A 13,858-nucleotide genomic window follows, 5' to 3' on the forward strand; every position below is an offset into this window, starting at 1 on the left:
GTTAGATACTGTTCTGCAGTGAATTAAATGCACACGTACATTTGCAGCGTTGTGAGACATTTTAAAGGTTTAATATCTTCATTTCATGCATTTTTGTCTTCTGTAGGGAGGAGGAGTTTCACAGCTTTACTTAAAAATAAATAAAATAAATAAATAAACAAAGGACATTCTAAAATTTTCCATCATAATCTTTCCAATCAAGACAATTATTTAATTTAAAAAGCCAAAACCTTTACTTTCTGGGGTCTCAGGAGAATATGTGACATTTCTGTGTTAAATACATTCAAACAAGTCAGCCTGCATTATATCAGTTGTTTACTTGTATATCAGATGTTTTCAACAATGCTCAAATTCAGAGAAAATCAACAGTCGCAAGTAAAGTTAATAGACAACATTAAATTAGAAATGAACTTGTCAAATGTTAAGTTAGAACTTAATGTTCTATTAATTAATTAGTCCATGTGATTAGACTGAAATAATATGAATATACACATCACTTCACGTGAATATAGCTTTTAATACTTCATGCCACTGGTGAAAATGTCACGTAGCTGCAGCTCCAGTGGCACGAAGCCATAGCACCCGGGGCAGCTGCTGCAGAATCCATGCCAGTGCCTCCAAATGCACTTGCTGTCTCTCTCGCGTGAGGGTTGCTGTCATCAAAACATCACACCTTGTTGTGGAACAAGAGGTTCCTTTTACATAGCGTTCCGGAATCATGATTCCACCTTTATCACGGCTCTATTACTACCTCCAGAGGCGTTACAAAGCTGCGATAAAGGTGGAACCAAATGATCCCACCATTTCGTTTACACAGACTCCATTCCAGAATAAAGGCAAAACATTCCCGTAACAGAAGTGCTGTGTAAAAGGGGCTTTTACTAGTCTAAGTGGACCTGTAGCTGCCAGCTGTGCTCAGGAACACACAGGCACACACATTAAAGACACACTCAGACCAGCACACTGACTGCCTTTAGCAGCAGCAGTGGGGCTGACATTAAAGTAGCTGCTTTAACAATGCTGACATTTCTACTACACAAAAGACTGGACTCACGTTGAAATGTACTGTATGCTGTACATTTCATCAATGGCATTAAGTAAGGGCACATTGATTTACATCAGCGACAGCCCATCTCTCCAATAATTAGCTGTGCTTTTCCATTCAATTCAATAGAACATTGTTTCATGAAGAAAAAGCACTGGAGCCCCTATTGCCTACAGTATACTTACTTCTCATTAGAGGCCTTCTACTTTGGCTGAGATGTTCTTTCGAATATTATTAAAAGGTCACTGTTGATATTTGGACAGCGTTTGCCCTTTCACATGATCGGCAAGTCAGCAATCTGCATGGCAAATAGCCCTGTTGTGTTCTGTAAACATACACGGCTCATTGACAAAGTGGCGCTAACACTTAGCGTTTAGCTCCAATGAGATGAAATCGATCATGTGAATACCAAGAGCTGCCACTGCCATGTCCACTGTTCAGCAGGTCACTTTTAGATTGTGTTGACTCAATAACAAAGTGATGCAGGTTTACAGGTGGAATGATTATTTTATGATAATAACACTGCCTGTGTTCAGTTATTGTCAGTGTATGGATTGTCAGTACAATACCAAGGACGGTTTAATACAGCGAATATCCTGGTCTGGGTGCTCCTTAGTTCTTAATAGGAAAGAAAGGGTTACATTTGATAACTGATATAGAGCAAAAATGTTTAGTGTTTACCTTTGACTTTTTCTGTCTTCATGTGGTAAAGGACCACTGGTGTGTACTGTATACAGTAGACAAGTCAAAAGTGAAATAAAGAGTAAAGAACAAACTGTTTTGAATTGAAATGATGGCCCAGATTGGTTGGCATATTGCATTTATAAGTGCTTTATAAGAGTTGAATACTGGACTTAATGATTGTGATGGATATGGATGGATATGGACTTCTTTTTTGTAACCCCCATATATCAGTGAGGACATTTCTAAAGCCCAATTCTCTCAAACTGCATTTGTTGTTTGTTTCTGTGTACAGGTCGCTCAGCATCTGGCGTCAACATACGGATCAAAGGCGTTTGATGTGGCTAAAATGGCACAAGTCACTGGACAACGATGGCCAATTGTAGGGAAGCGATTGGTGTCAGAGTTCCCCTACATTGAGAGCGAGGTACAGTAAGAATACCATGGACAAGATCCACTTCTGAGGCATAAATACTCCATTGTTCTCTATGTGTGAGTGTGTGTTTGCTCTGTTTTTATACAGGTGAGCTACGCTGTTAAGGAATATGCCTGCACTGCCATTGATGTCATCGCCCGCCGAACACGCCTGGGCTTCCTGAATGTGCAGGCGGCCGACGAAGCCTTACCACGCATCGTCCAGATCATGGGCAAAGAGCTGAACTGGAGTCCGGACAGGCAGACGGTAGGCGTCTAAACATCAGCCGGTTGGGTTTATATAATGCTTTAACCCCCAGAGGCTCTGAAGTCCTGCAGTGATTATTATTTTTTCACAATCAGTGCACAATAGAGAGGTCCACACCCTTTATCCTTTCAGAGGGCAGCTCTGTTTGTACATGTGTGTGCGAGAGAACATGGGAAGTGCTGTGTGTGTCATGAGAGCATGTAAACTGAACTCTCACCTATTTTAAGCTCTTATTGTTAAGCAACAGAGGATAGCCTCCTGTAATACAGCAGCACTGTCAAAGAAACAGTAAATACAGTAAGCTGATCCATCGTACATTGAGTCCAGGTTAGAATAGTGGTCACATTGTATGCCAGATTTAGTAAAAGCCTTTTAATCATATACAATTTGATATGTTTTAGCAGAATTTAGTGATGTGGCATAGTCTCAAAATGCTTTCAAGAGTTGTAAATATACACTACAAGGACAAAATTGTTGAATTCACGTTGAATTCAGGTGTTTCTTTTCCAACAGGGGTCTGGGATACAAAACAATAATGATAAATGTCATAATATAGTTTTATATTGGGATAAATATCATTGCATCGGTTCGTTTGGTTTAAATTGTTAACTTTGCTTCCAAAATGCCTCGGAGATGGTTTTTACTTAATTTCACTCAACAATGATTTTGTTTTTGTTTTTTTTTTTATCCATGACTATGATTTTAAATGTTCTACTTCTAAATTTCTAAAATATTTTTCCTGCTGCTTTCCTACAGCTGTAAGATGTCCTCTTCATCCTGATTTTAAACACAATATTAAAAATCATAGTCATGGATAAAAAAAACAAACAAAAAAACAAAATTAATGTTGAGAAAGTTTGAAAAAACACTCTCTGAGGCATTTTGGAGGCAAATATAACAATATAAACAAAGCTGACCAATGCAATTCAATGATATTTATCCCAATGTAAAACTATATTATGACATTTTTCATTTTTGTGTCACAGACCCCTGTCAGAAAAAAGGAACACCTGAATTCAATGTGTCCACATACTTTTGTCCATATAGTGTATCATCTGTTGGTAACTCAATGTGAATGTTGCATAAAAAAGTGTTAATTTTGGGTTGATGTGTTAACAGAGAACATTACTGAGCAGTGAGGACTAGGTGATGATAACCTTTGACCCTCCTCCTTATCTCTGGACATGTTGCATCCAGGCGGAGCTGGAGGCTGCTAAGAAGTTTTTGTACCATGAGATGGGCTACAGATCCCGCAGCGAGCAGCTCACCAAGACATCTGAGATCAACCTGGACTACCAGGAAGTAGTTCGGTAATCGCTGTGCATGTCCAGCCTTCTACAGCCAGGGTTGACTCTTACTAAATACTGAATTCAGTGTCAAGAAGTTAAAAGGCGATTGTTTTGTTTAACAGGTATAAGAAGCGATTCCATAAGTTTGATAAAGAGAGCAAAGGCTTCATCACCACTGTTGACGTCCAGCGGGTTTTGGAAGTGAGTCTGTGTTTCTGCAGGTCCTTAACAAGTGTCAAATCCAACAATCTCATTTCTAGTATCACATAATGGTTCATTATGTGATATTTAATGATGCTGAGTGATGAATTTGAGGCTTATAACTAACTGTATATCATTTCACCTTCTCATGGGGGCTGCAAAAATATTAAAAGCCCTTATTAGTGTTGGTTTGGTTTGTTCTAGATCTTTTAGTTAGACTTAGACAAATTTTATTGATCCACAAGGAAATTACTTGGTCACAATAGCACAGTTGCATACAAAAACACTCTAGAAAAAACACTAGCAAAAAAGCAAAAAAAAGAGTCTGGATGCGCATACACAGTAGATGATCTGCTATGAAATAATATTAATTTATATTTTAAGGTGACCATACTCTTAAGAAAATATAATTATTCTTATTATATTCCATTTCTGCAATGAGATCCTCCTAAATTCCCATAAATCATACACAAATATAATTTTGGCAGATTAAAAAAGAATGATTGGAACTTAAGTTAATAATTTATAACGAAACTACAAAAGAAACCAACATGGAACCATTAAAAAGTAATGTGTAAAAGTACACATACGGGCATGTTTTAATGTGCTTCTCTTAGAACCAGTGCTGACTGATTTATTTTTAAAAAAGTGAGAGGAAAATAGGAAACAATATGTATCATGTGACAGACCATTTTCTAAGCAGTTGTGATTTTTTTTCAGTTTTTCCTAATTGTAAATATGGAATGGATTAAAAAAAAAATAGGACTACTTTTGTAAACTTCAGTTATTCAGTCCAGTCTTCCAGGAAAAATGCGTACAGATGAAAATTTAAAAATATGACAAAAATATAAACAGCGGTCAACAGTGAGAAACAAGTAATTTTTTGATCCCTGAATAATGTCACTATTTACACATGGGATGGTTTATGCGTCAAGAAAGTTGTAGTTTGTGGCAAAGACAGTAAAGAAACAACTCAGTGGACCATATCTCTCGTCACATGTAATTTAAGCCACCTGCACCACCAACAACATATTTAACCTAAAAAGCAGGATGAAAGTATTCAGAGAGAAAAAAAACACTACAGGTCTGGTGATGTTGAACCTCCAGACACATCCTCATTCAGAGACTGTGTAGGCAGTTACAATGGCATAATGTAGGTTCTTTAGTCTGTACTGTATATTCACTTATTTTCACAGCGAGATACTTCAACCCTTTTACATCTAACCGCACAAATTGTAAAACTTTCTTTTAAATTGACAAAAATCATATGTTCATATGTATAAGTGACACATTCAAATGGGATACCTGCTGTATATATATTTTTTCTAAATCAAGTCTTGTGAGGCTCAACCAGAAGGGGCAGGACTTAGGTGTTTTTATTAGGTCAGAATTTTAACAGAAGGGCGAGGTCAAGGGTATCTCAGATGGACCGCCCACTACTTTTTAACTCATAACTTTTGAACCAGACAAGTTTAAGACAAATATTCCACATAATTGGAAAGGTCTAAATGCCATCTTAAACATATCCAAAGGACAAAATTAGTTTCGAATATTTTTAAATGAAAAATATCAAAAACTACAGCATCACAGATGGACAAAAAATTAACATCTATTTTTTGCAAGTCCCTATGATATTTTCATCCTAAAATGTATTCAGTGTATACCTTAAACCGTCTATTTTACAACCTAATAATTGGTTAGAGGAAAAAAATATGTGATCATACCTAAATAGTTTTGACAAATGGTAGTGTCACAGATGGACAACGAAAGTAAATATCAAATTAAACATTTTTTATTTCAATTATCAACATCATATACATTATATTCAAATGTATTTTTCAGAGATATATGCATTTATTAATTTTAAACACTGTGTTTAGAATATGACATAAATAATATAATAGTCAAATATCAATGTATTTGGAATAAATGTAGTTTATTTATGAGATTTTATAATATGAACCCAGAATGATGGCACAAAACTGTCACTTTCCAAACATTCACACTCATAAAACTCCTCAATTTTTTTTTATTTTTTATTTTTTTTTGCTAATTTTTTCTCATTTCAAAATACACTTTCCTGAAAATATAAGTACTTACCTTCCCAAAAATATAAGTTTGGTGTAGATTATTGTAATTGAATTTTTTTGACCAGATGTTAACCTTCCCTTGACTTCACCCAGAACACATCCAGCAGTGGGATGTGTTGAGTCTCTAAATGTTGACAAAAACACATGAACTGTTGAAACCTGTTGAAAATAACACATGTGAAGGTCGCTGTTGCTAGAATGTTTGGAACTTCACATCCTTATGAAGCCCTTATAACAGTTACCAAAAAAAAAGAGAGAGAGAGAAACTGTACCTTTACTTAATGTCCTCGACTGTCTTCTCGTCTTTTTCTCACATCATCATACACCTGTCTTCATTATATTTCATCGATTCTCTGCTCTTGTTTTTCTTCTTCAGAGCATCAATGTCCACATTGATGAAAATGCTCTGCATGAAATCCTTAATGAGGTGGACCTCAACAAGAACGGACAAGTTGAAATTGATGAATTCCTGCAGGTACGTTACACCTACATGTCATCCAATCACCAATGGGTCAATATTTGATTTTCATTTCAGCTGTAACAATATTTTTTATTTCACTGCAATATTCCCACCCCTCCATGCTTCTGCACATTCTAAGTTTGCTTCCTTAGAACCTTTCTTTAGTTATTGCACGTAATTGAGAAAAATTACTTATTTAGTTCAACGCTACAATTTAATTTATACACAACAAAAACTTATCTGAATGCACTTAACATACTGAGATGAAGATGTTAAAATGTTATTTTACCTGGCAGAACATTTTTTATATGGAAGCATGACACCGAAAACCTGTCAAATTCGGCCAACACGGAAATAGAATATTGCGATCTTGTGAACACCTTACAATAAAGTGCGTTTATTAAGATTAGTAGATGCATAGGCATTAACTAACAGTTAATACACAGTTAACTGATGTATTAAATAAATGCCTTAGTTCATGCTCAGTAATGTGTTCGTTTATACCTGATTTAAAAGTTTAAAGATGCTATTGCTTTGTATTATAAGTTAATACCAGATACATATATTATCTATTAATGTAATGGGAGTCAGTGGTTCTGATCACATTAATTAATGTTAAAGGACTGTACCTGTGTTACTGTATATGTTGTGTCTAGGCTGAGTGTTTCTGTTATATCAGGTACTGAGCCCTACAGTGAACGCTTTTTTTGTCATATTTGGACTATGGAAACATCATAACTTACCAACAACTTATCCTACAATATTACAAAGAGAGTTCCTGTGATTTTTAATAGCACAGTTTGTTTTAGTAAAATTAGTCGAACTGGTACGGATACATATAATTTTTTTTTTTATCCCCCAGGCAGACACTGATTGATAGCTGGAATAGGGTGATAAATCTTAGGTTTTTAATAGATTTCAGCTGCATGTTGTCCTGCATTGAAATAAAATCAAATTTTCCATCATAAATTTGATCATTCATTTAAAAAAAAGTAAAAGAAGTCCAAAATATGATTAGAATCAAGGAAAATGTTAAGAATTTAACATGAGCTAAATGACTTGATTTGTTTATGTTTATGTTTATGTTTACGCATTTGGCAGACGCTTTTTTCCAAAGCGACTTACAGGGGAAAACCAATTAAATCACTCAATCAATCAAATTTTATTTATATAGCGCCAGATCACAAGAAAGTTATCTCTTGACATTTTATATATAGAGTTGGTCAAAACCAGACACTAAGTCAATTTACAGAAACCCAACAGATTTGATTAATAAAGTTATAATAAGGTCTAATAAAAAAAAAAAAAAAAAAAAAAATATATATATATATATATATATATATATATATATATATATATATATATATATATAAGGGATATGATATGTTTTTTTTATTCATAGTAGAAGTAGTTGCTAGAAAAAAAATTAAGCAATATGAAATAAAACAACCTGCCAGATATTACGGTGTGAAAGCTACGTTATAACTCAGTGCGATACGGTGTGTGTATTAGGAAAGGGCGAGGGCTGGGGGAGGTTCCACTTTTGAGAAGACCCATTAATGCATAACACCTCTGTCAGTGCCCCCCCCCCAACACTACAGTAGATTCACTAAGTAGTGCAAATTAAAAAAAGGGAAAAAAAAACACAGATGGGAGTGGCCAATGCTGGGGCTGAAACACATGCAGTAAAATTGAAAACTGAAACCTGGAAAGTCTAAGTTACAGAAATCCCTTTGTATTGACATTTTTGGTGAGATTTGGGTCGTCTTTGCACACCTTAACAAATTAAGAGCAGCTGTGTTTTTTCAGATAACAAATTCTAAATTAATCACTTGATGTCTGTCTCCTCCGTGCACAAATATCACTACAATATTTAGTGTGAAACCACCCAAGTTGTGGTTTTTGTGCTTTAGAATTGGCTCAGTCAGCAGTTAGCAAATCATTTAAACGCTGCCCTGCCCAGAATTCACACTCTCAACCTGAAACTTTCAAAATACTTTAATGAACCGTGTGAAATATCGGCAGAAATCATCTATAGTTTTCCTGCTGTATTCAGTCTGATTATCCACTAAAGCCTTATAAATGATTTAGCGTCCTTTTGTGCCTAAAGCTGAAGCACAAATGATGCTCCAGTTAATAAAAGGCCGCCGTCCACCTGAGACGCAAGGACGGTGAATGTCCGACAGAAGGTGTGAACTCTGATGCAGCAACGCTCACAACAAGCGAGTCGCCGAACATGAAGCTAATTAGAAAAGAGAACCTCTGTCAGCGGCTTCCGTAATGAGGCCTGAAGTGTGTCGTCCTCTGTCTGTTCCGGCTAAATTACGTTCTCACTTTGACGATGAGTCCAGAAAAGAGTCATTATAGTGGAGCCGATGACAGTCGATGATGTAGTCTTCATTAGTGGCCTCTGTGTGATCCATGGCCAGGCTGAACCAAGCTAAGGACCGCATGATATTTAGCTCAAAGATACACTATATGGACAAAAGTATTGGGACACATTGAATTAATTAATAAAACAGAATAACGATTATTCAACCATATTTACATCAAGAAAAACAGTGACATTCCTCCTCCACTCCATTCTCCATGATACTTTTAAAATCATTAACAGAAATGAATGTTTGTTTTAGAGTTTTTTGAAGATTATTCCACATTTACAAGTGGGTGGGACTAGTGTAACCGGTGGTGTCGGACTCTGCGTTGTGTTCTTTTTCTTTTAATGACGAGACCCGCACGTATATCCTTGGAGGCAGTCTCCGTTTATTATTCTGACAAAATGATAAAACATAACAACCTCCGGTCAGCAATCCCCATGTAAAACACTCCTCTCCCACAGAAAACCGGAACAAAAGGGACAAAATACATTGAATTATTAAAACAAAATACAGCATACCTGACAAAATGATAAAACATAGCAACCTCCGGTCAGCAATCCCCATGTAAAACACTCCTGCACAAACCAAATAATAAAGAAATATGTTTAAATACATTATAAGTGCCTAAGACAGCCTAAACTAGCTGGTTCATGTAAAAAAATTAAATTAACAAAGGTTAAACCAAAAATTTCTACAAACTACACGGCTGCTTACCTCTCCCACAGAAAACCGGAACAAAAGGGAGGAGGCAAAGGCGCGAAAACTCAAGTTATAGTGCGCAGCGTTACACTGTAAACCGTTCGATGGGGAACAGACCAAAACAAAAAGTTCCACACACACTGATCTGGAGGCCCACAATGTCAGGTACTAAACCAAAAGAAATTAAAATAAAATGAACAGATTTTGTGTAATTATAGCAATACACAATACAATATACATACCCACAGTGCTGCTAAATAATTGACCCTGTTACACTAGTGTGTTTTTGTTTGTTTTTTTTTATTATTATGATTTTTGTGTTTTTCCTTTACAATCAGGTGCAACTGTTGACTATTGTGAACATTGACAATTCTCTCAAGTTTCCCCAGAAAACCCTCTGATTTTAGTGCGCTGTTTTAGTTTGTGGTGTTTTTCTAGAGGGCAGCTTAGCTCTTAATGGGTTAAAAGATTCCTATCCTCAGTAGGATCGCACAGGGAGAAACTGGAGAACTCTGACAGCGCTGAGAGTCTCCTCTGGGTTTTTTCATGGGATTTGTTGACTTGAGGACAAAAATAGAAAAAAACATCAGCCTGATCTCTTAGAACATCAATACATACAAATCCTGAAAGGTGGCATTCTATACTTTGCTTTTGCTTGCGGTGGGAGAGAAATGCTTCTGCTGCTTTTTTTCACAGCGTCACAGGCTGATAAATTTTATGTAAAGAAAAAAAAAAATGTTGGCTTTAACAGAACGAGGTGTCTGTGCTGGTATCGGTTTTGCTCTGAAACCCCTGTACGTAACGGTGATCGGACAGCTCCACAGCCTTTCCTTTTGTGGCAGGTTGTGTTTGTCATAATTACTTCTGCCACCAGTGAAAGGCTCTGCGGTCACTGAGGCCGTTTGACAAGTTAACCTTTTCCTGCTGTTATCGCACACACTGTATAACACGTTCCCCGCTGTTTCCTGTGTAGCTGATGAGCGCCGTGAAGAAGGGCCAAGTGTCGGACAGCCGGCTGGCCATTCTGCTGAAAACAGCAGAGGAGACTCTGGACATGAGGGGCCCGGTGACGGTGGATCGTAGCGGGGGCGGAGTATGAGTGCGACGACGAATTCAAAGATGCCAAAAAAAACCCAAGAAAAAAATCGAAAACCCCTCCTTCGGATTCTGGTCCTTTTTAAAGGTGGCGATAACAAAAACCTGAAGGGGTCTCATGCAAATAGTGGTATTTGAATGACAATAATAGCAATCAGGGATGCAGCCGGATGAATTTGGCCAAATCAAATGTAGGCCTGCAGCTGAACTGAGCGTGTCACAGTTGAAACGGTATCTAATGATATGAGGCATAGATCTGTTTTGCATGAAGTCACAGTAATTGTGTGCGTGTGTGTGTGTGTGTTTTGTTGTCAGTTGAATGACTGGTTCTCAGCATGTGGTGCCTCTGGTATTATACAGCACATAATGTATCTGTTTTATAAGGTCTTTGAACAGAAAGCTTTTATATTTTCATTCTTGCATTCTCTCCATCCAACACTCCTTTATAATGTTCATTTTTAACATTTTGACACTGTTGTGTAAATATAGAATTTCTTAATGCAATGCAGCTTATTCTGATGGCAACTGAGTGCTTGGTGGTTTAAGTTTAGGGATACATGATAAATTCCACAACTGTGAAATACTTTTAATGTACACATTTGTATGAATCATAGATAAAAATTTGGGATGCACCAATTCATGCAACAGTAGCCAGTAGTTGCTAATACTGATATTATTTATTACTATGAGAAAAAAAAGAAGTTGTTACTGATTCAGCCCTTTGTCACATTATGTTTGAACGAACACAAATTCAGTCAAACTTTAATATAACACCATGAATGAACATGGGTTGAGGCGTCAAAACGACAAAATCTGCAGTACCTTGAATATCAGCTTAAGGCTGGCTCCAAAAATGAGTCAAACCCATCAACTGTCACATTCAAATACTCACCTTTAGAAGTAATATATATGTTTACATGGGTTTGGGTCTACACAGGGAATTCCACTGGTCATGACAACTACATATGAAGTGAATTTTTATATCACTCACCTATTTTAGTGATGCTAAGGCTAGTTCAGCTGCTGAGTTTGGAGCTGTTGTTTATTGACTAAAACAGCCATAGTGTAGAAGATGTTTTTGGGAGGTTGTAGTAACCAAACCAAGGAGTTTGTCTCATAAATATTTCAGTTAGTTTACTGGTGCATCGTTACAGTACCCAGCCTGTTGGTGTAACTTAGCTACGTTACAGTAAATCATGATATCTTTTCTGTTTTCAACACACTGTGAAAACTAAAGCCTGGTTCATGGAGGGGCTCACTGCCTCCTCTACCAGCTCAGACGTTTTATAACAGTATTCTAGTGGATTATGAACGTGATAATAGTAATATGATGCACCTGTCTGTGCAGAGTGGACCTGTCTTTGCTTTTTCCTGTCCACCGGTGCTCCGTAGGACAGCCGTCTCGGTTGGCTGTGCCTGAAATGACAGTATGGCCTGTTACACCCATTTCTGCCACCTTTGCACTCGCTGTAGTCCGTGTAAAATGGGCAGTCAATCCCTCGGAAGAAGCTGGTGGATCTTAGCATTATCTCCAGATGTTCCTCTCACTTCAGCCTGCGTAATTTTGTCACACTACAAAAGCTTGTAAGCGCGACAAAACAATAACAATGTCCCTACGGCGCCATGTTGGATTGTTCGGGGAATTGATATCTCGCATTAACTCAATTGTGTCGCGCTGTTCCACGTCATAGAGGAGAGCTAATGGTATTCCAAAATTACTAATATTTCCCAATATGGTCCTATCAACTTGCCGTCTTTGCTAGTCTCTTCCTTGACCAAAAATAAGTATGCCCGAGACACACACACACACACACTTCCACTCCCCACTTCTCTTTTATAATATAGATGAAGTTGACATTGCTTATATAATATAACGAGGTGTTCAGAGTTAAATCACTGAAACTACTTAACATTTAACATAATTACTGTAAGTTTCTATAGTTTTTATCTCGCACTCGCATCCCAACTCCAACCTGCTGACTAAAAATCATCACTTCTGGCTTCAAAAAAACAAACTTTTGGCTTCTACATCCATTGGCACACATGTCCACCTCTTTTTTTACAGTCCATGTTTGTGTCCTATATATTGGTGCATCCCTAAAAAAAATGCAGCAAATTAACAGTTCTTCTCACAGTTTGGTAGGAAATGACTGGCCCTTAAAATGAAACCACCAAGCTTTTCTTTGTGTTCTGATCTTAGCATGTTACAGTAATAATAACATGTTAAAGCACTCCCAGATGTGTCTGCGGTACTTCTACGCCTCCTGTTTTTAGCTCAGAGGAATATTTTTCAGGTGAAACTCACTCTGGGATGCAGGAGGGAGGAGTCTTTATGCTGAAAGCACACATCTCCCTGTTTAATGCACTTGTGTTTTCCATCTTTTTGCACAAACCAGCAAACTGCTACTGATTCTACTGAGGTTTACATGACACGGTTTTCCAGCTTTAGTGTCACAATCTTTTGAAATGTTATTTTCAGTCACTGCTACTGTCGCTTTACTGCAAAATGTTTTAATTATTTATTCTTCAGACATTTATATAGAAATATTTACTGAGATTATGTACTTAAATACTTTACAAAGGGATTCACAAAATCAAAGGGATTATAATGTAATGATGTTTATTTTTATTATTGCATGCTCTCATGTTCATGCTAGAAGCTAATTAACATATAACAGAACCTTTATTTTTACAGTGTGTAATTGAAGTGTATTTTCTGCTTTTATTTTCCTGCTGGTGGTTGTTATTTTAGTGGAATGAGTTGAAACGCTGCTGTAACGCACATTTAATCTGCTGAGTCAATCAGCAGTAAACTGATATCACCCTGCATGTTATAGATGATGTTATTGTTGATGTAAAGGGGGAAAATGAGATGTATTTACATGTTGGAGCATGCCGTGTGGAATAGAAAGACAGTCCTGTATGAATGTATGATATTCGCCTTAATGTGCCTCTTACACAACACTTAAATATTTACGGTCTGTTTGACAAAGTTTCATTCTAAGTTTTACAAACAGAATGTAAAACATTTTTAGGTCAGTGATTTAACTCCTAAATCTTCTGTCAAACTGTGTTGTGAGTTAAAAAGAAAAAAGTTGAATTGCAAAAATGTACAACTTTGGAAATAAGTCTAGGATCACTGTGACAAAATAGTAAAAAGTCTTGTAAAACCATCTTTTGGGAGGCACAAAACATTGTTATTTATTTCCAAAACTGTGTATACTCCCTTTAAATTTTC

At 36.8% G+C, this 13,858-nt stretch overlaps 1 protein-coding gene across 4 annotated transcripts in view; it reads left to right on the forward strand.

The window, feature by feature from the left end:
- Positions 1–13,858, forward strand: part of gpd2 (glycerol-3-phosphate dehydrogenase 2 (mitochondrial)) — a 54,093-nt gene that overhangs the window by 25,864 nt on the left and 14,371 nt on the right. For 2 of the 4 annotated variants that reach the window (XM_030151090.1, XM_030151098.1), the window contains 6 exons: positions 2,022–2,153; positions 2,250–2,408; positions 3,606–3,718; positions 3,820–3,898; positions 6,365–6,463; positions 10,499–13,807. In XM_030151090.1, the coding sequence (XP_030006950.1) occupies positions 2,022–2,153; positions 2,250–2,408; positions 3,606–3,718; positions 3,820–3,898; positions 6,365–6,463; positions 10,499–10,624 (708 nt within the window). In that variant the 3' untranslated portion in view covers positions 10,625–13,807. Of the gene's footprint in view, positions 1–2,021; positions 2,154–2,249; positions 2,409–3,605; positions 3,719–3,819; positions 3,899–6,364; positions 6,464–10,498; positions 13,808–13,858 lie in introns of those variants that run through there. The other 2 variants (XR_003936993.1, XR_003936992.1) reach the window with 1 other exon arrangement.

Source organism: Sphaeramia orbicularis, chromosome 2, assembly GCF_902148855.1.
Source record: "Sphaeramia orbicularis chromosome 2, fSphaOr1.1, whole genome shotgun sequence".
NCBI lineage: Eukaryota > Metazoa > Chordata > Actinopteri > Kurtiformes > Apogonidae > Sphaeramia > Sphaeramia orbicularis.